The sequence below is a fragment of the Pelobates fuscus genome, chromosome 7, assembly GCF_036172605.1.
Source record: "Pelobates fuscus isolate aPelFus1 chromosome 7, aPelFus1.pri, whole genome shotgun sequence".
Taxonomy (NCBI): domain Eukaryota; kingdom Metazoa; phylum Chordata; class Amphibia; order Anura; family Pelobatidae; genus Pelobates; species Pelobates fuscus.
The window spans coordinates 541735-566875 of NC_086323.1; the positions used below are offsets into that span (position 1 = coordinate 541735).

The following is a 25141-nucleotide window of genomic DNA, read 5'->3' on the forward strand; positions in this document are numbered from 1 at the left end:
GTTCAGTGGAGTTATTTCTAGTTTTTGTTTGTATAAGGGAGATTTCCAATGGAGTTATTTCTAGTTAATGTTTGTATAATGGAGATTTTCAGTAGAGTTATTTCTTGTTTTTGTTTGTATGAGGGGGATTTTCAGTGGAGTTCTTTCTAGTTTTTGTTTGTATAAGGGAGATTTTCAGTGGAGTTATTTCTAGTTTTTGTTTGTATAAGGGAGATTTTCAGTGGAGTTATTTCTAGTTTTTGTTTTATAAGGGAGATTTCCAATGGAGTTATTTCTAGTTAATGTTTGTATAATGGAGATTTTCAATAGAGTTCTTTCTAGTTTTTGTTTGTATAAAGGGAGATTTTCCACTGAGTTATTTCTAGTTTTTGTTTGTATAAGGGAGATTTTCAGCGGAGTTATTTCTAGATTTTGTTTGTATAAGGGAGATTTTCAGTGGAGTTATTTCTAGTTTTTGTTTTATAAGGGAGATTTCCAATGGAGTTATTTCTAGTTAATGTTTGTATAATGGAGATTTTCAGTGGAGTGTTTTCTTGTTTTTGTTTGTATAAGGGAGATTTTCAGTGGAGTTATTTCTAGTTTTTGTTTGTATGAGGGGGGTTTTCAGTGGAGTTATTTCTAGTTTTTGTTTGTATAATGGAGATTTTCAGTGGAGCTATTTCTAGTTTTTGTTTGTATAAGGGAGATTTTCAGTGGAGTTATTTCTAGTTTTTGTTTGTATAAGGGAGATTTTCCGATGAGTTATTTCTAGTTTTTGTTTTATAAGGGAGATTTCCAATGGAGTTATTTCTAGTTAATGTTTGTACAATGGAGATTTTCAGTGGAGTTATTTCTAGTTTTTGTTTGTATAAGGGAGATTTCCAATGGAGTTATTTCTAGTTAATGTTTGTATAATGGAGATTTTCAGTGGAGTTATTTCTAGTTTTTGTTTGTATGAGGGGGATTTTCAGTGGAGTTATTTCTAGTTTTTGTTTGTATAATGGAGATTTTCAGTGGAGTTATTTATAGTTTTTGTTTGTACAAGGGAGATTTTCAGTGGAGTTGTTTCTAGTTTTTGTTTGTATAAGGGAGATTTTCAGTGGAGTTATTTCTAGTTTTTGTTTGTATAAGGGAGATTTTCCGATGAGTTATTTATAGTTTTTGTTTGTATAAGGGGGATTTTCAGTGGAGTTATTTCTAGTTTTTGTTTGTATAAGGGAGATTTTCAGTGGAGGTATTTCTAGTTTTAGTTTGTATAAGGGAGATTTTCAGTCTTCCATCTGGTCCCCTAGGGGAGTGTCCACCAGGTGGGAGACCTGCATAAATACAGGGGCAGGTAGCCCTGAATAAACAGACCACTGCTTGACCCTCAACACGGAGCCTTGTCTCGTTCTTGGGGGGATTCACTGTATGCTGATAGGGACTGACTGCCAGGAGTGTAAGCCGCTTGGGAGCTTTTCCTGTTCGTCTGCTAGCAGCAATTCGTGAGGTTCCAGTTCGGGAGTTTGGAGTGCCACCTTATTCCCTTGTATGCAGTTCGGGAGTTTGGTGCATTCACCTATATCCAATTCGTGAGTTTTGGTGCTTTTACAGTAGCTGTGCCTTTTTTGTGAAAAGGGGATTATCGCCTAAACGGATTTTTCCCCTTTTATGCTGAAACGGTCCGTAACAAGGGAGATTTTCAGTGGAGTTATTTCTAGATTTTTTTGTATAAGGGAGATTTTCAATAGAGTTCTTTCTAGTTTTTGTTTGTATAAAGGGAGATTTTCCACTGAGTTATTTCTAGTTTTTGTTTGTATAAGGGAGATTTCCAATGGAGTTATTTCTAGTTAATGTTTGTATAATGGAGATTTTCAATAGAGTTCTTTCTAGTTTTTGTTTGTATAAAGGGAGATTTTCCACTGAGTTATTTCTAGTTTTTGTTTGTATAAGGGAGATTTTCAGTGGAGTTATTTCTAGTTTTTGTTTTATAAGGGAGATTTCCAATGGAGTTATTTCTAGTTAATGTTTGTATAATGGAGATTTTCAGTGGAGTGTTTTCTTGTTTTTGTTTGTATAAGGGAGATTTTCAGTGGAGTTATTTCTAGTTTTTGTTTGTATGAGGGGGGTTTTCAGTGGAGTTATTTCTAGTTTTTGTTTGTATAATGGAGATTTTCAGTGGAGCTATTTCTAGTTTTTGTTTGTATAAGGGAGATTTTCAGTGGAGTTATTTCTAGTTTTTGTTTGTATAAGGGAGATTTTCCGATGAGTTATTTCTAGTTTTTGTTTTATAAGGGAGATTTCCAATGGAGTTATTTCTAGTTAATGTTTGTACAATGGAGATTTTCAGTGGAGTTATTTCTAGTTTTTGTTTGTATAAGGGAGATTTCCAATGGAGTTATTTCTAGTTAATGTTTGTATAATGGAGATTTTCAGTGGAGTTATTTCTAGTTTTTGTTTGTATGAGGGGGATTTTCAGTGGAGTTATTTCTAGTTTTTGTTTGTATAATGGAGATTTTCAGTGGAGTTATTTATAGTTTTTGTTTGTACAAGGGAGATTTTCAGTGGAGTTGTTTCTAGTTTTTGTTTGTATAAGGGAGATTTTCAGTGGAGTTATTTCTAGTTTTTGTTTGTATAAGGGAGATTTTCCGATGAGTTATTTATAGTTTTTGTTTGTATAAGGGGGATTTTCAGTGGAGTTATTTCTAGTTTTTGTTTGTATAAGGGAGATTTTCAGTGGAGGTATTTCTAGTTTTAGTTTGTATAAGGGAGATTTTCAGTCTTCCATCTGGTCCCCTAGGGGAGTGTCCACCAGGTGGGAGACCTGCATAAATACAGGGGCAGGTAGCCCTGAATAAACAGACCACTGCTTGACCCTCAACACGGAGCCTTGTCTCGTTCTTGGGGGGATTCACTGTATGCTGATAGGGACTGACTGCCAGGAGTGTAAGCCGCTTGGGAGCTTTTCCTGTTCGTCTGCTAGCAGCAATTCGTGAGGTTCCAGTTCGGGAGTTTGGAGTGCCACCTTATTCCCTTGTATGCAGTTCGGGAGTTTGGTGCATTCACCTATATCCAATTCGTGAGTTTTGGTGCTTTTACAGTAGCTGTGCCTTTTTTGTGAAAAGGGGATTATCGCCTAAACGGATTTTTCCCCTTTTATGCTGAAACGGTCCGTAACAAGGGAGATTTTCAGTGGAGTTATTTCTAGATTTTTTTGTATAAGGGAGATTTTCAATAGAGTTCTTTCTAGTTTTTGTTTGTATAAAGGGAGATTTTCCACTGAGTTATTTCTAGTTTTTGTTTGTATAAGGAAGATTTTCAATGGAGTTATTTCTAGTTATTGTTTGTATAATGGAGATTTTCAGTGGAGTTCTTTCAAGTTTTTGTTTGTAAAAGGGAGATTTTCAGTGAAGTTAGTTCTAGCTTTTGTTTGTATAAGGGAGATTTTCAGTGGAGTTATTTCTAGTTTTTGTTAGTATAAGGGAGATTTTCCGATGAGTTATTTCTAGTTTTTGTTTTATATGGGAGATTTTCAGTGGAGTTATTTCTAGTTTTTGTTTTATAAGGGAGATTTCCAATGGAGTTATTTCTAGTTAATGTTTGTATAATGGAGATTTTCAGTGGAGTGTTTTCTTGTTTTTGTTTGTATAAGGGAGATTTTCAGTGGAGTTATTTCTAGTTTTTGTTTGTATGAGGGGGATTTTCAGTGGAGTTATTTCTAGTTTTTGTTTGTACAAGGGAGATTTTCAGTGGAGTTATTTCTAGTTTTTGTTTGTATAAGGGAGATTTTCCGATGAGTTATTTATAGTTTTTGTTTGTATAAGGGGGATTTTCAGTAGAGTTATTTCTAGTTTTTGTTTGTATAAGGGAGATTTTCAGTGGAGGTATTTCTAGTTTTAGTTTGTATAAGGGAGATTTTCAGTCTTCCATCTGGTCCCCTAGGGGAGTGTCCACCAGGTGGGAGACCAGCATAAATACAGGGGCAGGTAGCCCTGAATAAACAGACCACTGCTTGACCCACAACACGGAGCCTTGTCTCGTTCTTGGGGGGATTCACTGTATGCTGATAGGGACTGACTGCCAGGAGTGTAAGCCGCTTGGGAGCTTTTCCTGTTCGTCTGCTAGCAGCAATTCGTGAGGTTCCAGTTCGGGAGTTTGGAGTGCCACCTTATTCCCTTGTATGCAGTTCGGGAGTTTGGTGCATTCACCTATATCCAATTCGTGAGTTTTGGTGCTTTTACAGTAGCTGTGCCTTTTTTGTGAAAAGGGGATTATCGCCTAAACGGATTTTTCCCCTTTTATGCTGAAACGGTCCATAACAAGGGAGATTTTCAGTGGAGTTATTTCTAGATTTTTTTGTATAAGGGAGATTTTCAATAGAGTTCTTTCTAGTTTTTGTTTGTATAAAGGGAGATTTTCCACTGAGTTATTTCTAGTTTTTGTTTGTATAAGGGAGATTTTCAATGGAGTTATTTCTAGTTTTTGTTTGTATAAGGGAGATTTTCAGTGGAATTATTTCTAGTTTTTGTTTTATAAGGGAGATTTCCAATGGAGTTATTTCTAGTTAATGTTTGTATAATGGAGATTTTCAGTGGAGTGTTTTCTTGTTTTTGTTTGTATAAGGGAGATTTTCAGTGGAGCTATTTCTAGTTTTTGTTTGTATAAGGGAGATTTTCCGATTAGTTATTTCTAGTTTTTGTTTTATAAGGGAGATTTCCAATGGAGTTATTTCTAGTTAATGTTTGTACAATGGAGATTTTCAGTGGAGTTATTTCTAGTTTTTGCTTGTATAAGGGAGATTTTCAACGGAGTTATTTCTAGTTATTGTTTGTATAAGGGAGATTTTCAGTGGAGTTCTTTCTAGTTTTTGTTTGTATAATGGAGATTTTCAGTGGAGTTCTTTCTAGCTTTTGTTTGTATAAGGGAGATTTTCAATGGAGTTATTTCTAGTTTTTGTTTGTATAAGGGAGATTTTCAGTGGAGTTCTTTCTAGTTTTTGTTTGTATAAGGGAGATTTTCAGTGGAGTTATTTCTAGTTTTAGTTTGTATAAGGGAGATTTTCAATGGAGTTATTTCTAGTTATTGTTTGTATAATGGAGATTTTCAGTGGAGTTCTTTCTAGTTTTTGTTTGTATAAGGGAGATTTTCAGTGAAGTTATTTCTAGTTATTGTTTGTATAAGGGAGATTTTCAGTGGAGTTATTTCTAGTTTTTGTTAGTATAAGGGAGATTTTCCGATGAGTTATTTCTAGTTTTTGTTTTATAAGGGAGATTTCCAATGGAGTTATTTCTAGTTAATGTTTGTATAATGGAGATTTTCAATGGAGTTATTTCTAGTTTTTGTTTGTATAAGGGAGATTTCCAATGGAGTTATTTCTAGTTAATGTTTGTATAATGGAGATTTTCAGTGGAGTTATTTCTTGTTTTTGTTTGTATAAGGGAGATTTTCCACTGAGTTATTTCTTGTTTTTGTTTGTATAAGGGAGATTTTCAGTGGAGTTCTTTCTAGTTTTTGTTTGTATGAGGGGGATTTTCAGTGGAGTTATTTCTAGTTTTTGTTTGTATAATGGAGATTTTCAGTGGAGTTATTTCTAGTTTTTGTTTGTACAAGGGAGATTTTCAGTGGAGTTGTTTCTAGTTTTTGTTTGTATAAGCGAGATTTTCAGTGGAGTTATTTCTAGTTTTTGTTTGTATAAGGGAGATTTTCAGTGGAGGTATTTCTAGTTTTTGTTTGTATAAAGGAGATTTTCAGTGGAGGTATTTCTAGTTTTAGTTTGTATAAGGGAGATTTTCAGTGGAGTTATTTCTAACTATTGTTTGTATAAGGGAGTTTTCAGCGGAGTTCTTTCTAGTTTTTGTTTGTATAAGGGAGATTTTCAGTGAAGTTAGTTCTAGCTTTTGTTTGTATAAAGGAGATTTTCAGTGGAGTTATTTCTAGTTTTTGTTTGTACAAGGGAGATTTTCAGTGGAGTTGTTTCTAGTTTTTGTTTGTATAAGCGAGATTTTCAGTGGAGGTATTTCTAGTTTTAGTTTGTATAAGGGAGATTTTCAGTGGAGGTATTTCTAGTTTTTGTTTGTATAAAGGAGATTTTCAGTGGAGGTATTTCTAGTTTTAGTTTGTATAAGGGAGATTTTCAGTGGAGTTATTTCTAACTATTGTTTGTATAAGGGAGTTTTCAGCGGAGTTCTTTCTAGTTTTTGTTTGTATAAGGGAGATTTTCAGTGAAGTTAGTTCTAGCTTTTGTTTGTATAAAGGAGATTTTCAGTGGAGTTATTTCTAGTTTTTGTTTGTACAAGGGAGATTTTCAGTGGAGTTATTTCTAGTTTTTGTTTGTATAAGGGGGATTTACAGTGGAGTTCTTTCTAGTTTTTGTTTGTATAAGGGAGATTTTCAGCGTAGTTCTTTCTAGTTTTTGTTTGTATAAGGGGGATTTACAGTGGAGTTATTTCTAGTTTTTGTTTGTATAAGGGGGATTTTCAGTGGAGTTATTTCTAGTTTTTGTTTGTATAAGGGAGATTTTTCAGTGGAGTTATTTCTAGTTTTTGTTTGTACAAGGGAGATTTTCAGTGGAGTTATTTCTAGTTTTTGTTTGTATAAGGGGGATTTTTCAGTGGAGTTAATTCTAGTTTTTGTTTGTATAAGGGAGACTTTCAGTGGAGTTATTTCTAGTTTTTGTTTGTATAAGGGAGATTTTCAGTGGAGTTATTTCTAGTTTTTGTTTGTATAAGGGGGATTTTCAGTGGACTTATTTCTAGTTTTTGTTTGTATAAGGGAGATTTTTCAGTGGAGTTATTTCTAGTTTTTGTTTGTATAATGGAGATTTTCAGTGGAGTTCTTTCTAGTTTTTGTTTGTATAAGGGAGATTTTCAGTGGAGTTATTTCTAGTTTTAGTTTGTATAAGGGGGATTTACAGTGGAGTTATTTCTAGTTTTTGTTTGTATAAGGGAGATTTTCAGTGGAGTTATTTCTAGTTTTAGTTTGTATAAGGGAGATTTTCAATGGAGTTATTTCTAGTTATTGTTTGTATAATGGAGATTTTCAGTGGAGTTCTTTCTAGTTTTTGTTTGTAAAAGGGAGATTTTCAGTGAAGTTAGTTCTAGCTTTTGTTTGTATAAGGGAGATTTTCAGTGGAGTTATTTCTAGTTTATGTTAGTATAAGGGAGATTTTCCGATGAGTTATTTCTAGTTTTTGTTTTATAAGGGAGATTTCCAATGGAGTTATTTCTAGTTATTGTTTGTATAATGGAGATTTTCAGTGGAGTTCTTTCTAGTTTTTGTTTGTAAAAGGGAGATTTTCAGTGAAGTTATTTCTAGTTATTGTTTGTATAAGGGAGATTTTCAGTGGAGTTATTTCTAGTTTTTGTTAGTATAAGGGAGATTTTCCGATGAGTTATTTCTTGTTTTTGTTTTATAAGGGAGATTTCCAATGGAGTTATTTCTAGTTAATGTTTGTATAATGGAGATTTTCAGTGGAGTTATTTCTAGTTTTTGTTTGTATAAGGGAGATTTCCAATGGAGTTATTTCTAGTTAATGTTTGTATAATGGAGATTTTCAGTGGAGTTATTTCTTGTTTTTGTTTGTATAAGGGAGATTTTCCACTGAGTTATTTCTTGTTTTTGTTTGTATAAGGGACATTTTCAGTGGAGTTCTTTCTAGTTTTTGTTTGTATGAGGGGGATTTTCAGTGGAGTTATTTCTAGTTTTTGTTTGTATAATGGAGATTTTCAGTGGAGTTATTTCTAGTTTTTGTTTGTACAAGGGAGATTTTCAGTGGCGTTGTTTCTAGTTTTTGTTTGTATAAGCGAGATTTTCAGTGGAGTTATTTCTAGTTTTTGTTTGTATAAGGGAGATTTTCCGATGAGTTATTTATAGTTTTTGTTTGTATAAGGGGGATTTTCAGTGGAGTTATTTCTAGTTTTTGTTTGTATAAGGGAGATTTTCAGTGGAGGTATTTCTAGTTTTAGTTTGTATAAGGGAGATTTTCAGTGGAGGTATTTCTAGTTTTTGTTTGTATAAAGGAGATTTTCAGTGGAGGTATTTCTAGTTTTAGTTTGTATAAGGGAGATTTTCAGTGGAGTTATTTCTAACTATTGTTTGTATAAGGGAGTTTTCAGCGGAGTTCTTTCTAGTTTTTGTTTGTATAAGGGAGATTTTCAGTGAAGTTAGTTCTAGCTTTTGTTTGTATAAAGGAGATTTTCAGTGGAGTTATTTCTAGTTTTTGTTTGTACAAGGGAGATTTTCAGTGGAGTTATTTCTAGTTTTTGTTTGTATAAGGGGGATTTACAGTGGAGTTCTTTCTAGTTTTTGTTTGTATAAGGGAGATTTTCAGCGTAGTTCTTTCTAGTTTTTGTTTGTATAAGGGGGATTTACAGTGGAGTTATTTCTAGTTTTTGTTTGTATAAGGGGGATTTTCAGTGGAGTTATTTCTAGTTTTTGTTTGTATAAGGGAGATTATTCAGTGGAGTTATTTCTAGTTTTTGTTTGTACAAGGGAGATTTTCAGTGGAGTTATTTCTAGTTTTTGTTTGTATAAGGGGGATTTTTCAGTGGAGTTAATTCTAGTTTTTGTTTGTATAAGGGAGACTTTCAGTGGAGTTATTTCTAGTTTTTGTTTGTATAAGGGAGATTTTCAGTGGAGTTATTTCTAGTTTTTGTTTGTATAAGGGAGATTTTCACTGGAGTTATTTCTAGTTTTTGTTTGTATGAGGGAGATTTTCCACTGAGTTATTTCTAGTTTTTGTTTGTATTAGGGAGATTTTCCACTGAGTTATTTCTAGTTTTTGTTTGTATTAGGGAGATTTTCCACTGAGGTATTTCTAGTTATTGTTTGTATAATGGAGATTTTCAGTGGAGTTCTTTCTAGTTTTTGTTTGTAAAAGGGAGATTTTCAGTGAAGTTAGTTCTAGCTTTTGTTTGTATAAGGGAGATTTTCAGTGGAGTTATTTCTAGTTTTTGTTAGTATAAGGGAGATTTTCCGATGAGTTATTTCTAGTTTTTGTTTTATATGGGAGATTTTCAGTGGAGTTATTTCTAGTTTTTGTTTTATAAGGGAGATTTCCAATGGAGTTATTTCTAGTTAATGTTTGTATAATGGAGATTTTCAGTGGAGTGTTTTCTTGTTTTTGTTTGTATAAGGGAGATTTTCAGTGGAGTTATTTCTAGTTTTTGTTTGTATAAGGGAGATTTTCAGTGGAGCTATTTCTAGTTTTTGTTTGTATAAGGGAGATTTTCCGATTAGTTATTTCTAGTTTTTGTTTTATAAGGGAGATTTCCAATGGAGTTATTTCTAGTTAATGTTTGTACAATGGAGATTTTCAGTGGAGTTATTTCTAGTTTTTGCTTGTATAAGGGAGATTTTCAACGGAGTTATTTCTAGTTATTGTTTGTATAAGGGAGATTTTCAGTGGAGTTCTTTCTAGTTTTTGTTTGTATAATGGAGATTTTCAGTGGAGTTCTTTCTAGCTTTTGTTTGTATAAGGGAGATTTTCAATGGAGTTATTTCTAGTTTTTCTTTGTATAAGGGAGATTTTCAGTGGAGTTCTTTCTAGTTTTTGTTTGTATAAGGGAGATTTTCAGTGGAGTTATTTCTAGTTTTAGTTTGTATAAGGGAGATTTTCAATGGAGTTATTTCTAGTTATTGTTTGTATAATGGAGATTTTCAGTGGAGTTCTTTCTAGTTTTTGTTTGTAAAAGGGAGATTTTCAGTGAAGTTATTTCTAGTTATTGTTTGTATAAGGGAGATTTTCAGTGGAGTTATTTCTAGTTTTTGTTAGTATAAGGGAGATTTTCCGATGAGTTATTTCTAGTTTTTGTTTTATAAGGGAGATTTCCAATGGAGTTATTTCTAGTTAATGTTTGTATAATGGAGATTTTCAGTGGAGTTATTTCTAGTTTTTGTTTGTATAAGGGAGATTTCCAATGGAGTTATTTCTAGTTAATGTTTGTATAATGGAGATTTTCAGTGGAGTTATTTCTTGTTTTTGTTTGTATAAGGGAGATTTTCCACTGAGTTATTTCTTGTTTTTGTTTGTATAAGGGAGATTTTCAGTGGAGTTCTTTCTAGTTTTTGTTTGTATGAGGGGGATTTTCAGTGGAGTTATTTCTAGTTTTTGTTTGTATAATGGAGATTTTCAGTGGAGTTATTTCTAGTTTTTGTTTGTACAAGGGAGATTTTCAGTGGAGTTGTTTCTAGTTTTTGTTTGTATAAGCGAGATTTTCAGTGGAGTTATTTCTAGTTTTTGTTTGTATAAGGGAGATTTTCAGTGGAGGTATTTCTAGTTTTAGTTTGTATAAGGGAGATTTTCAGTGGAGGTATTTCTAGTTTTTGTTTGTATAAAGGAGATTTTCAGTGGAGGTATTTCTAGTTTTAGTTTGTATAAGGGAGATTTTCAGTGGAGTTATTTCTAACTATTGTTTGTATAAGGGAGTTTTCAGCGGAGTTCTTTCTAGTTTTTGTTTGTATAAGGGAGATTTTCAGTGAAGTTAGTTCTAGCTTTTGTTTGTATAAAGGAGATTTTCAGTGGAGTTATTTCTAGTTTTTGTTTGTACAAGGGAGATTTTCAGTGGAGTTATTTCTAGTTTTTGTTTGTATAAGGGGGATTTACAGTGGAGTTCTTTCTAGTTTTTGTTTATATAAGGGAGATTTTCAGTGTAGTTCTTTCTAGTTTTTGTTTGTATAAGGGGGATTTACAGTGGAGTTATTTCTAGTTTTTGTTTGTATAAGGGGGATTTTCAGTGGAGTTATTTCTAGTTTTTGTTTGTATAAGGGAGATTTTTCAGTGGAGTTATTTCTAGTTTTTGTTTGTATAATGGAGATTTTCAGTGGAGTTCTTTCTAGTTTTTGTTTGTATAAGGGAGATTTTCAGTGAAGTTAGTTCTAGCTTTTGTTTGTATAAGGGAGATTTTCAATGGAGTTATTTCTAGTTTTTGTTTGTATAAGGGAGATTTTCAGTGGAGTTCTTTCTAGTTTTTGTTTGTATAAGGGAGATTTTCAGTGGAGTTATTTCTAGTTTTAGTTTGTATAAGGGAGATTTTCAATGGAGTTATTTCTAGTTATTGTTTGTATAATGGAGATTTTCAGTGGAGTTCTTTCTAGTTTTTGTTTGTAAAAGGGAGATTTTCAGTGAAGTTAGTTCTAGCTTTTGTTTGTATAAGGGAGATTTTCAGTGGAGTTATTTCTAGTTTATGTTAGTATAAGGGAGATTTTCCGATGAGTTATTTCTAGTTTTTGTTTTATAAGGGAGATTTCCAATGGAGTTATTTCTAGTTATTGTTTGTATAATGGAGATTTTCAGTGGAGTTCTTTCTAGTTTTTGTTTGTAAAAGGGAGATTTTCAGTGAAGTTATTTCTAGTTATTGTTTGTATAAGGGAGATTTCCAGTGGAGTTATTTCTAGTTTTTGTTAGTATAAGGGAGATTTTCCGATGAGTTATTTCTAGTTTTTGTTTTATAAGGGAGATTTCCAATGGAGTTATTTCTAGTTAATGTTTGTATAATGGAGATTTTCAGTGGAGTTCTTTCTAGTTTTTGTTTGTATAAGGGAGATTTCCAATGGAGTTATTTCTAGTTAATGTTTGTATAATGGAGATTTTCAGTGGAGTTATTTCTTGTTTTTGTTTGTATAAGGGAGATTTTCCACTGAGTTATTTCTTGTTTTTGTTTGTATAAGGGACATTTTCAGTGGAGTTCTTTCTAGTTTTTGTTTGTATGAGGGGGATTTTCAGTGGAGTTATTTCTAGTTTTTGTTTGTATAATGGAGATTTTCAGTGGAGTTATTTCTAGTTTTTGTTTGTACAAGGGAGATTTTCAGTGGCGTTGTTTCTAGTTTTTGTTTGTATAAGCGAGATTTTCAGTGGAGTTATTTCTAGTTTTTGTTTGTATAAGGGAGATTTTCCGATGAGTTATTTATAGTTTTTGTTTGTATAAGGGGGATTTTCAGTGGAGTTATTTCTAGTTTTTGTTTGTATAAGGGAGATTTTCAGTGGAGGTATTTCTAGTTTTAGTTTGTATAAGGGAGATTTTCAGTGGAGGTATTTCTAGTTTTTGTTTGTATAAAGGAGATTTTCAGTGGAGGTATTTCTAGTTTTAGTTTGTATAAGGGAGATTTTCAGTGGAGTTATTTCTAACTATTGTTTGTATAAGGGAGTTTTCAGCGGAGTTCTTTCTAGTTTTTGTTTGTATAAGGGAGATTTTCAGTGAAGTTAGTTCTAGCTTTTGTTTGTATAAAGGAGATTTTCAGTGGAGTTATTTCTAGTTTTTGTTTGTACAAGGGAGATTTTCAGTGGAGTTATTTCTAGTTTTTGTTTGTATAAGGGGGATTTACAGTGGAGTTCTTTCTAGTTTTTGTTTGTATAAGGGAGATTTTCAGCGTAGTTCTTTCTAGTTTTTGTTTGTATAAGGGGGATTTACAGTGGAGTTATTTCTAGTTTTTGTTTGTATAAGGGGGATTTTCAGTGGAGTTATTTCTAGTTTTTGTTTGTATAAGGGAGATTATTCAGTGGAGTTATTTCTAGTTTTTGTTTGTACAAGGGAGATTTTCAGTGGAGTTATTTCTAGTTTTTGTTTGTATAAGGGGGATTTTTCAGTGGAGTTAATTCTAGTTTTTGTTTGTATAAGGGAGACTTTCAGTGGAGTTATTTCTAGTTTTTGTTTGTATAAGGGAGATTTTCAGTGGAGTTATTTCTAGTTTTTGTTTGTATAAGGGAGATTTTCACTGGAGTTATTTCTAGTTTTTGTTTGTATGAGGGAGATTTTCCACTGAGTTATTTCTAGTTTTTGTTTGTATTAGGGAGATTTTCCACTGAGTTATTTCTAGTTTTTGTTTGTATTAGGGAGATTTTCCACTGAGTTATTTCTAGTTTTTGTTAGTATAAGGGAGATTTTCAGTGGAGGTATTTCTAGTTATTGTTTGTATAATGGAGATTTTCAGTGGAGTTCTTTCTAGTTTTTGTTTGTAAAAGGGAGATTTTCAGTGAAGTTAGTTCTAGCTTTTGTTTGTATAAGGGAGATTTTCAGTGGAGTTATTTCTAGTTTTTGTTAGTATAAGGGAGATTTTCCGATGAGTTATTTCTAGTTTTTGTTTTATATGGGAGATTTTCAGTGGAGTTATTTCTAGTTTTTGTTTTATAAGGGAGATTTCCAATCGAGTTATTTCTAGTTAATGTTTGTATAATGGAGATTTTCAGTGGAGTGTTTTCTTGTTTTTGTTTGTATAAGGGAGATTTTCAGTGGAGTTATTTCTAGTTTTTGTTTGTATAAGGGAGATTTTCAGTGGAGCTATTTCTAGTTTTTGTTTGTATAAGGGAGATTTTCCGATTAGTTATTTCTAGTTTTTGTTTTATAAGGGAGATTTCCAATGGAGTTATTTCTAGTTAATGTTTGTACAATGGAGATTTTCAGTGGAGTTATTTCTAGTTTTTGCTTGTATAAGGGAGATTTTCAACGGAGTTATTTCTAGTTATTGTTTGTATAAGGGAGATTTTCAGTGGAGTTCTTTCTAGTTTTTGTTTGTATAATGGAGATTTTCAGTGGAGTTCTTTCTAGCTTTTGTTTGTATAAGGGAGATTTTCAATGGAGTTATTTCTAGTTTTTGTTTGTATAAGGGAGATTTTCAGTGGAGTTCTTTCTAGTTTTTGTTTGTATAAGGGAGATTTTCAGTGGAGTTATTTCTAGTTTTAGTTTGTATAAGGGAGATTTTCAATGGAGTTATTTCTAGTTATTGTTTGTATAATGGAGATTTTCAGTGGAGTTCTTTCTAGTTTTTGTTTGTAAAAGGGAGATTTTCAGTGAAGTTATTTCTAGTTATTGTTTGTATAAGGGAGATTTTCAGTGGAGTTATTTCTAGTTTTTGTTAGTATAAGGGAGATTTTCCGATGAGTTATTTCTAGTTTTTGTTTTATAAGGGAGATTTCCAATGGAGTTATTTCTAGTTAATGTTTGTATAATGGAGATTTTCAGTGGAGTTATTTCTAGTTTTTGTTTGTATAAGGGAGATTTCCAATGGAGTTATTTCTAGTTAATGTTTGTATAATGGAGATTTTCAGTGGAGTTATTTCTTGTTTTTGTTTGTATAAGGGAGATTTTCCACTGAGTTATTTCTTGTTTTTGTTTGTATAAGGGAGATTTTCAGTGGAGTTCTTTCTAGTTTTTGTTTGTATGAGGGGGATTTTCAGTGGAGTTATTTCTAGTTTTTGTTTGTATAATGGAGATTTTCAGTGGAGTTATTTCTAGTTTTTGTTTGTACAAGGGAGATTTTCAGTGGAGTTGTTTCTAGTTTTTGTTTGTATAAGCGAGATTTTCAGTGGAGTTATTTCTAGTTTTTGTTTGTATAAGGGAGATTTTCAGTGGAGGTATTTCTAGTTTTAGTTTGTATAAGGGAGATTTTCAGTGGAGGTATTTCTAGTTTTTGTTTGTATAAAGGAGATTTTCAGTGGAGGTATTTCTAGTTTTAGTTTGTATAAGGGAGATTTTCAGTGGAGTTATTTCTAACTATTGTTTGTATAAGGGAGTTTTCAGCGGAGTTCTTTCTAGTTTTTGTTTGTATAAGGGAGATTTTCAGTGAAGTTAGTTCTAGCTTTTGTTTGTATAAAGGAGATTTTCAGTGGAGTTATTTCTAGTTTTTGTTTGTACAAGGGAGATTTTCAGTGGAGTTATTTCTAGTTTTTGTTTGTATAAGGGGGATTTACAGTGGAGTTCTTTCTAGTTTTTGTTTATATAAGGGAGATTTTCAGTGTAGTTCTTTCTAGTTTTTGTTTGTATAAGGGGGATTTACAGTGGAGTTATTTCTAGTTTTTGTTTGTATAAGGGGGATTTTCAGTGGAGTTATTTCTAGTTTTTGTTTGTATAAGGGAGATTTTTCAGTGGAGTTATTTCTAGTTTTTGTTTGTATAATGGAGATTTTCAGTGGAGTTCTTTCTAGTTTTTGTTTGTATAAGGGAGATTTTCAGTGAAGTTAGTTCTAGCTTTTGTTTGTATAAGGGAGATTTTCAATGGAGTTATTTCTAGTTTTTGTTTGTATAAGGGAGATTTTCAGTGGAGTTCTTTCTAGTTTTTGTTTGTATAAGGGAGATTTTCAGTGGAGTTATTTCTAGTTTTAGTTTGTATAAGGGAGATTTTCAATGGAGTTATTTCTAGTTATTGTTTGTATAATGGAGATTTTCAGTGGAGTTCTTTCTAGTTTTTGTTTGTAAAAGGGAGATTTTCAGTGAAGTTAGTTCTAGCTTTTGTTTGTATAAGGGAGATTTTCAGTGGAGTTATTTCTAGTTTATGTTAGTATAAGGGAGATTTTCCGATGAGTTATTTCTAGTTTTTGTTTTATAAGGGAGATTTCCAATGGAGTTATTTCTAGTTATTGTTTGTATAATGGAGATTTTCAGTGGAGTTCTTTCTAGTTTTTGTTTGTAAAAGGGAGATTTTCAGTGAAGTTATTTCTAGTTATTGTTTGTATAAGGGAGATTTCCAGTGGAGTTATTTCTAGTTTTTGTTAGTATAAGGGAGATTTTCCGATGAGTTATTTCTAGTTTTTGTTTTATAAGGGAGATTTCCAATGGAGTTATTTCTAGTTAATGTTTGTATAATGGAGATTTTCAGTGGAGTTCTTTCTAGTTTTTGTTTGTATAAGGGAGATTTCCAATGGAGTTATTTCTAGTTAATGTTTGTATAATGGAGATTTTCAGTGGAGTTATTTCTTGTTTTTGTTTGTATAAGGGAGATTTTCCACTGAGTTATTTCTTGTTTTTGTTTGTATAAGGGACATTTTCAGTGGAGTTCTTTCTAGTTTTTGTTTGTATGAGGGGGATTTTCAGTGGAGTTATTTCTAGTTTTTGTTTGTATAATGGAGATTTTCAGTGGAGTTATTTCTAGTTTTTGTTTGTACAAGGGAGATTTTCAGTGGAGTTGTTTCTAGTTTTTGTTTGTATAAGCGAGATTTTCAGTGGAGTTATTTCTAGTTTTTGTTTGTATAAGGGAGATTTTCCGATGAGTTATTTATAGTTTTTGTTTGTATAAGGGGGATTTTCAGTGGAGTTATTTCTAGTTTTTGTTTGTATAAGGGAGATTTTCAGTGGAGATATTTCTAGTTTTAGTTTGTATAAGGGAGATTTTCAGTGGAGGTATTTCTAGTTTTTGTTTGTATAAAGGAGATTTTCAGTGGAGGTATTTCTAGTTTTAGTTTGTATAAGGGAGATTTTCAGTGGAGTTATTTCTAACTATTGTTTGTATAAGGGAGTTTTCAGCGGAGTTCTTTCTAGTTTTTGTTTGTATAAGGGAGATTTTCAGTGAAGTTAGTTCTAGCTTTTGTTTGTATAAAGGAGATTTTCAGTTGAGTTATTTCTAGTTTTTGTTTGTACAAGGGAGATTTTCAGTGGAGTTATTTCTAGTTTTTGTTTGTATAAGGGGGATTTACAGTGGAGTTCTTTCTAGTTTTTGTTTGTATAAGGGAGATTTTCAGCGTAATTCTTTCTAGTTTTTGTTTGTATAAGGGGGATTTACAGTGGAGTTATTTCTAGTTTTTGTTTGTATAAGGGGGATTTTCAGTGGAGTTATTTCTAGTTTTTGTTTGTATAAGGGAGATTTTTCAGTGGAGTTATTTCTAGTTTTTGTTTGTACAAGGGAGATTTTCAGTGGAGTTATTTCTAGTTTTTGTTTGTATAAGGGGGATTTTTCAGTGGAGTTAATTCTAGTTTTTGTTTGTATAAGGGAGACTTTCAGTGGAGTTATTTCTAGTTTTTGTTTGTATAAGGGAGATTTTCAGTGGAGTTATTTCTAGTTTTTGTTTGTATAAGGGAGATTTTCAGTGGAGTTATTTCTAGTTTTTGTTTGTATGAGGGAGATTTTCCACTGAGTTATTTCTAGTTTTTGTTTGTATTAGGGAGATTTTCCACTGAGTTATTTCTAGTTTTTGTTTGTATTAGGGAGATTTTCCACTGAGTTATTTCTAGTTTTTGTTAGTATAAGGGAGATTTTCAGTGGAGGTATTTCTAGTTATTGTTTGTATAATGGAGATTTTCAGTGGAGTTCTTTCTAGTTATTGTTTGTATAATGGAGATTTTCATTGGAGTTCTTTCTAGTTTTTGTTTGTAAAAGGGAGATTTTCAGTGAAGTTAGTTCTAGCTTTTGTTTGTATAAGGGAGATTTTCAGTGGAGTTATTTCTAGTTTTTGTTAGTATAAGGGAGATTTTCCGATGAGTTATTTCTAGTTTTTGTTTTATAAGGGAGATTTCCAATGGAGTTATTTCTAGTTATTGTTTGTATAATGGAGATTTTCAGTGGAGTTCTTTCTAGTTTTTGTTTGTAAAAGGGAGATTTTCAGTGAAGTTATTTCTAGTTATTGTTTGTATAAGGGAGATTTTCAGTGGAGTTATTTCTAGTTTTTGTTAGTATAAGGGAGATTTTCCGATGAGTTATTTCTAGTTTTTGTTTTATAAGGGAGATTTCCAATGGAGTTATTTCTAGTTAATGTTTGTATAATGGAGATTTTCAGTGGAGTTATTTCTAGTTTTTGTTTGTATAAGGGAGATTTCCAATGGAGTTATTTCTAGTTAATGTTTGTATAATGGAGATTTTCAGTGGAGTTATTTCTTGTTTTTGTTTGTACAAGGGAGATTTTCAGTGGAGTTGTTTCTAGTTTTTGTTTGTATGAGGGGGATTTTCAGTGGAGTTATTTCTAGTTTTTGTTTGTATAATGGAGATTTTCAGTGGAGTTATTTCTAGTTTTTGTTTGTACAAGGGAGATTTTCAGTGGAGTTGTTTCTAGTTTTTGTTTGTATAAGCGAGATTTTCAGTGGAGTTATTTCTAGTTTTTGTTTGTATAAGGGAGATTTTCAGAGGAGTTAATTCTAGTTTTTGTTTGTATAAGGGAGACTTTCAGAGGAGTTATTTCTAGTTTTTGTTTGTATAAGGGAGATTTTCCGATGAGTTATTTATAGTTTTTGTTTGTATAAGGGGGATTTTCAGTGGAGGTATTTCTAGTTTTAGTTTGTATAAGGGAGATTTTCAGTGGAGGTATTTCTAGTTTTTGTTTGTATAAAGGAGATTTTCAGTGGAGGTATTTCTAGTTTTAGTTTGTATAAGGGAGATTTTCAGTGGAGTTATTTCTAACTATTGTTTGTATAAGGGAGTTTTCAGCGGAGTTCTTTCTAGTTTTTGTTTGTATAAGGGAGATTTTCAGTGGAGTTATTTCTAACTATTGTTTGTATAAGGGAGTTTTCAGCGGAGTTCTTTCTAGTTTTTGTTTGTATAAGGGGGATTTTCAGTGGAGTTATTTCTAGTTTTTGTTTGTATCAGGGGGATTTTCAGTGGAGTTATTTCTAGTTTTTGTTTGTATAAGGGAGATTTTTCAGTGGAGTTATTTCTAGTTTTTGTTTGTATAAGGGGGATTTTTAAGTGGAGTTAATTCTAGTTTTTGTTTGTATAAGGGAAATTTTCAGTGGAGTTATTTCTAGTTTTTGTTTGTATGAGGGAGATTTTCCACTGAGTTATTTCTAGTTTTTGTTTGTATTAGGGAGATTTTCCACTGAGTTATTTCTAGTTTTTGTTAGTATAAGGGAGATTTTCAGTGGAGGTATTTCTAGTTTTTGTTTGTATAAGGGAGATTTTCAGTGGAGTTATTTCTAACTATTGTTTGTATAAGGGAGATTTTCAGTGAAGTTAGTTCTAGCTTTTGTTTGTATAACGAGATTTTCAGTGGAGTTTTTTTAGCAGTAGAAAGAGGGAAGTGCTCATGCCATTGTACAGAACACTGGTGAGACCTCACTTGGAGTACTGTACGCAGTACTGGAGACCGTATCTTCAGAAGGATATTGATACTTTAGAGAGAGTTCAAAGAAGGGCTACTAAACGGGTTCATGGATTGCAGGATAAAACTTACCAGGAAAGGTTAATGGATCTTAACATGTATAGCTTGGTGGAAAGACGAGACAGGGGGGATATGATAGAAACATTTAAATACATAAAGGGAATCAACACAGTAAAGGAGGAGAAAAGGTCGACTGGGGGTAAGCATTGGGGTTTAAAAACTATTTATGCCGAGGGGGGAGATGAGAAGCAGTGGTACCTAGGCTCATGGTCAGTATATTGGCAAAGACGTTTGGGTTATACTGTATGACACTATGTGTTAACCTCTTTGTTAAGTTATGGTTATTTATCTTTGACGTTTGGTTTATATCAAGAAAAGATAAAGATTAAAAATAAATGATGGATGTGTTATACAGTATTTATCACATGTTATAATAAATGCTGTTGCCTGTTTCATCTAAACTACGTTGTCTGTCATTATTTGGGTGGTAAGTGGGATAGTTCTCTATTATGCAGCATCACGATTCCCCACTATGTACATACAAGTGTAATCCAGAGTTTCCTGTATGTTTACATTAGATGTAAAGTGTCCAGTGAAGTATATAGAAGTTTTGTCTGACTCCCCATTTTCCCGATTCTAGTACCATATTCCCTTGTCCTGGATACTCATGTCTTTTTTACATTAGATTTTTCTGTACTGAGATCTGTAATAATGTCATATTTTGCATATTTTATTTTTTTTGCATCCGTGAAAGAGTAGTCATAAGAGTAAGCCGTTTTTCATGTGCAACGAGTAATAAATAATTATGTATTTTAACCGTTTCCAATGTGCTGTTCTAATATCTGGCACCCGCAGGGTTAAACCCAGTGAAAGGAAGTTTTATTTTTGAAAGTAATTTATTTCATATAATTGGAATAATGGGATCAATGCGGCAAGTGATCAAATAGTGAAAACAATGCATTTATTAACAGCTTTTAGTTGAATCCAGTGAGGCCATAAATCGGGCGTGATGTTCCCATTGAATGGAATAAATCACGCCATCTGAAAATATTGGTTGCAATACTCAAACCCCTATTTATTGACTTCCTTTCAAGGTGGTAATTTAAATAATCTGGGACAATAAAATGTTTACCGGGGGTTTTAATTAAATCAAGGCCTAAATTAAAAATGAATTCCCCTTGGGATATTTTTTGCAACAAATACAGGTGTAACTTTAATTTTGTAATTTAATCATTCACTTATCATAATTACTTTCTGTTTTAGGGTCCACGAGGGCCAGACGGTGCCATAGGAGAAAAGGGCATGCAGGGGCCTAAAGTAAGACTAATGACCATATTTATAGGTGTTCAATGTGTTAAGAATAATTTACTATAAATTGTATTATTATTATATGTTTATATTATTATTATACATTTATATTATTCTCTGCAGGGAGAACACGGGGAGCCAGGCAAAAGAGGCGTTCCTGGACGTATTGTAAGTTTATATCATCTGTCTGCCTGTCTGTCTACCTGTCATCTGTCTGTCTGTCCATCTATACGTCGGTTCAGGGCTGCCATCAGAAATTTTAGGGCCCCTGACACAGCTTAAGATCTGGGCCCCCGGGGCCAGCCCCGAGTCCGCCCACAAGGATGAAGTGTGTGTGTGTGTATAGTGGATGCGGTATGTGTGTCATGGATGCAGTGTGTATAGTGGCTGCGGTATGTGTGTCATGGATACAGTGTGTATAGTGGATGCAGTATGTGTGTCATGGATGCAGTGTATATAGTGGATGCAGATTGTACGTTTTGTGTAATGTTTGTATGCATGCATTAGATGCAGAGTGTGTGTATAGTGAATGCAGAGTGTGTGTTTTTGTAGTGGATGTAGTGTGTTTGTAGTGAATGTAGTGTGTTTGTAGTGAGTGAAACGTGTGTATAGTGAATGTAGTGTGTGTGTCTGTGTGTGTAGTGCAAAGTGTGTTTAGTGAATGTAGTGTGTGTGTGTAGTACAAAGTGTGTTTAGTGAATGTAGTGCGTGTGTAGTGCAGAGTGTGTTTAGTGAATGTAGTGTTTGTAGTGAGTGCAGAGAGTGTATAGTGAATGTAGTGCAGAGTGTGTTCAGTGAATGTAGTGTGTGTGTAGTGCAAAATGTGTATAGTGAATGTAGTGTGTGTGTGTGTGTGTGTAGAGCAAAATGTGTATAGTGAATATAGTGTGCGTCTGTAGTGCAAAGTGTGTTTAGTGAATGTAGTGTGTGTGTGTGTAGTGCAGAGTGTGTTTAGTAAATGTAGTGCAGAGTGTGTTAGTGAACAGTGCAGGGGGCAGGAGCTGCAGTGGGAGCAGGGGGGTAGGGGATGCAGTGGGAGCAGGGGGTAGGGGATGCAGTGGGAGCAGGGGGTAGGGGATGCAGTGGGAGCAGGGGGGGTAGGGGGTGCAGTGGGAGCAGGGGGGGTAGGGGATGCAGTGAGAGCAGGGGGTAGAGGATGCAGTGAGAGCAGGGGGGTAGGAGATGCAGGGGGGTAGGGGGGGATAGGGGATGCAGTGGGAGCAGGGGGGTAGGGGATGGAGTGGGAGTAGGGGATGCAGTGGGAGCAAGGGGGGTAGGAGATGCAGTGGGAGCTGGGGGGTAGGGGGATAGGGGATGCAGTGGGAGCAGGGGGGTAGGGGATGCAGTGGAAGCAGGGGGGAGTAGGGGATGCAGTGGGAGCAGGGGGGTAGGGGATGCAGTGGGAGCAGGGGTGGTAGGGGATGCAGTGGGAGCAGGGGGGATAGGGGATGCAGTGAGAGCAGGGGGGATAGGGGATGCAGTGTGAGCAGGGGGTAGGGGATGCAGTGTGAGCAGGGGGATAGGGGATGCAGTGTGAGCAGGGGGATAGGGGATGCAGTGTGAGCAGGGGGGGTAGGGGATGCAGTGGGAGCAGGGGGGGTAGGGGATGCAGTGGGAGCAGGGGGGGTAGGGGGTGCAGTGGGAGCAAGGGGGTAGGGGATGCAGTGGGAGCAAGGGGGGGTAAGGGGGATAGGGGATGCAGTGGGAGCAAGGGGGGGTAGGGGATGCAGTGGGAGCGGGGGGGGGGGGGGGGGTTGGGGATGCAGTGGGGGCCGGGGGGGTAGGGGATGCAGTGGGAGCCAGGGGGGGTAGGGGATGCAGTGGGAGCAGGGAGGGTAGGGGATGCAGTGGGAGCAGGGGGGTAGGGGATGCAGTGGGAGCAAGGGGGGTAGGGGATGCAGTGGGAGCAGGGGGGGTAGGGGATGCAGTGGGAGCAGGGGGGTAGGGGATGCAGTGGGAGCAAGGGGGGTAGGGGATGCAGTGGGAGCAAGGGGGTAGGGGATGCAGTGGGAGCAGGGGGGGTAGGGGATGCAGTGTGAGCAAGGGGGGGTAGGGGCTCCCAAAACCCTCCCAAACCTTACCTCTCTGGTGGTCCTCTTCTGAAGGAACCTCACAATGCTGACACGCTGCCTGTAAGTCTGCTCAGGGCAGCTCCGCACAGCTCACTCTGCACTGTGACTGGTGATGTCACTTCCTACAGAACAAGCTGCACGGAGCTGCCCTGAGCAGTTACAGGCAGCTCAGTGAGGCTGTGTTTGGAGACAGGCACACTGAGGGGCAGCCTAGTGGGGTCTTTGGGAGGGCCCTATAGCTGTCCCTCAGTGTGCCCTGCACGGAGGACATGATTAGTAGCAGCAGGGGCCCGCGGACGGCTGTGCGGGCCCCTTGCTGAGTGCAGGCTGGCTGGGGAGATTAACTCCCCAGCTCAGCCATTACTTACTGCAGCAGTATGTGGGGCTCGGGCCCCCCAGGACCGCCGGGCCCATGGCAACTGTTATGGTTGTCATGCCCTGATGGCGGCCCTGCGTCGGTTTGCCAGTCATCTATTTATATATCTGCCTGTCCATCTATCTTTCTGTCTGGATGTTATCTGTCTGTCTATCCATTAAAACTGAGCTCCTTGTCTTTCATCCTCCTAATACTGATCCTCCTCTTTCGCTCTCCCTTCAAGTGCCGCGTCTGGTGTAGCCACCAGGTCCAGCGTTATGGAGTACGCTGGCCACTGCAGTCCCGCACTACTAAATAGCCCCACCCTCCAAAATTTCATATTTGACGTAAATGTGTGTTCTGCGTCACATTTTTGATGCACAAGCACGGGGGTCATAGGTCCCATTTTGACCAATAAGCAGTGTTTTGGGGTTATTTAAACCCAGACCTGCTAGTGTTCAGTGCCCTGTCATTGTTTCCACTACTTTGGTTACCCACAAGCACATTTGGTATCTTGTTATTCTGGTTTCTGATCTTGGCTTGTTCTGACTATCCATGTTTCTGATATCCCTGTCCCTTTGACTTTGTCTTCTCGTTTATGCTCCTGTCTGTGTCCCTGACTTCGGCTTGTTTCTGACTTTTCTTTCTACCTTAAATCCAACCATTCTTAGCCACAGCTATGGCCACAGCCTCATCCTTACATCAAGTTAGTGGTAGCCACATCAGCCCATTATTACAAGCACGCATTAACATGATTCTGGCCCCACCTTTGAGCCTCACATCCAGTCTGTTACTAAATCCTGTAGATTCCGCCCCTTTCTTAAGCAAGATGCTACTAAGGAGTTTGTCCATGCTCTAGTAATTTCCTGCATGGACTATTGGTCTTCCCAGGAGCTGTATTGCCCCGCTACAGTCTGTAATGAATGCTGCCGCCAGACTGATTAAAGGGGCCAATTATATTGCGTTGGCTTTATGTATCAAATTATATATAATGCTTAGAGACTTTTTAACTGTATCAGCAAAATGTTTTAAAATGGTTAGGGGCTTCTTTTCCACTTGAAAAACAAGTATTACACCCCACCCTAAGTTATGCTGAGCAAGTTTGATTATCTATTCCGAACATAATTTAATTGTATGTGATGTGCTAAAATTGCTTGGTTTGCAAAGAATACTGTGCCAGTCTGCAATTGGCTGAATAAAGTGTAACACCCTAGACTAAAAAATTAGCGCGTTGTCCTGTGTGTGTATGTTATTTCTTATAGGCCCTTTCCCAGATCTGAGAAAGATAAGTAGAAAAGTTGGTGAAAGTCCATGGCACTGTGAGGGACCTGACAATTTTTGCCTAAAACTGATCTTCCTCACTAGTCGCTCCTCTTAGACCTCTGTCAGTCCTTACATTGGCTTCCTGTATCTTAGAGAGTGTCAATTCAAAGTACTAACCCATACCTATAAATCATTGAACAATTCCATCCGTTCTTATATCTCTTCACAGATCCATAGGCATGCCCCTTCTCGGTCTTTCTGCTCTGCCCGTTACCTTCTCCTGTCCGCTGCTCGCACCCGGCCAACTCACGATTGTAGGACTTCTCGCGGGTGGTTCCTTTCCTTTGGAATAGTTTGCCAACTGCCATCAGACTCTCCCCTAGTCTTCAATTGTTTAAAAAGTGCCTTAAAACCCTTCTCTTTAGGAAAGCTTATAGCCCCCCAGAGTAACATCTACCTTACATGCCTGTCTTTTGCTCTCTCCTAAAGGGCAGCACTCTACTCTCTCCACCCGAAATACAGAAGTAGAAAGCAGGACATGAGACTGACACCCTGTATCATAAAATATATATATATATAGCTCTGTATGTCACTAAGCATTACATAGTTGAAACAATTTATTTTCCAACAGTGAGTATCACTCCAATGGCCATTTAGGTGTAAGATTACCTGCCTTGCCAAGGTCTCTGTCTCATTAGAGAGTTTACCTTATCGCTGAAGACAGTAAGGTGAATTGTTACTCTAGGACTCACCCAAGAGGTTTTGCCATTGGAGTGATTCTAAAGGCCTCCGGGTAACTTTTTTCTTTGGTTTTTATTGTATATATTGAGATGTGTAATATAGTGATTGCTGCTTAGGAGTTTGTATGTTTGTATCACACAGCCATGTTACAGTGCTGCGGTCCACCCCATGTGTTCCCTATTAAGGATTAATAAGTATGTAGGGGTTTAGAAAATACCCCTCTCTGTCTCATTAGAGATTTTACCTTATCGCTGAAGACAGCAAGGTGAATTGTTAGTGTAGGATTTGTCAGAGGTTTTGCCTTGACTTGGCAGGTCAGCTTACACTTAAATGGCCATTGGAGTGTTACTAAAACCTCCAGTTATTTAAATATGCATGGGGATTTGGGATAGAGTGCTAGTAACTGTTGTCTTTGAGTTTTAATCGCTATCATTAGTCTTTGTTTCTATTATTACACTTCTGGTTCGTCTTCTGGTATTTTCGGAAGCTGTGTTTGTAAAACTTATTATTATACGAAGCTGGTTGTTTTTTTCTTTAAAGGGAAAAGCTGGTTATCCTGGAGAAAAAGGCGAGAACGGAAATGTTGTAAGTAACAGCGGCATAAATTATAGGCTGGCATTGGTAAACTATTAATAATATTTTCTGATTCTCT

At 35.6% G+C, this 25141-nt stretch overlaps 1 protein-coding gene across 4 annotated transcripts in view; it reads left to right on the top strand.

The window, feature by feature from the left end:
- The window catches only part of COL24A1 (collagen type XXIV alpha 1 chain), an 808926-nt gene that overhangs the window by 479368 nt on the left and 304417 nt on the right, over positions 1-25141 (top strand). For all 4 annotated transcript variants that reach the window (XM_063427613.1, XM_063427615.1, XM_063427616.1 and 1 more), the window contains 3 exons: positions 20014-20067; positions 20182-20226; positions 25030-25074. In XM_063427613.1, the coding sequence (XP_063283683.1) occupies positions 20014-20067; positions 20182-20226; positions 25030-25074 (144 nt within the window). The remainder of the gene's footprint in view (positions 1-20013; positions 20068-20181; positions 20227-25029; positions 25075-25141) is intronic.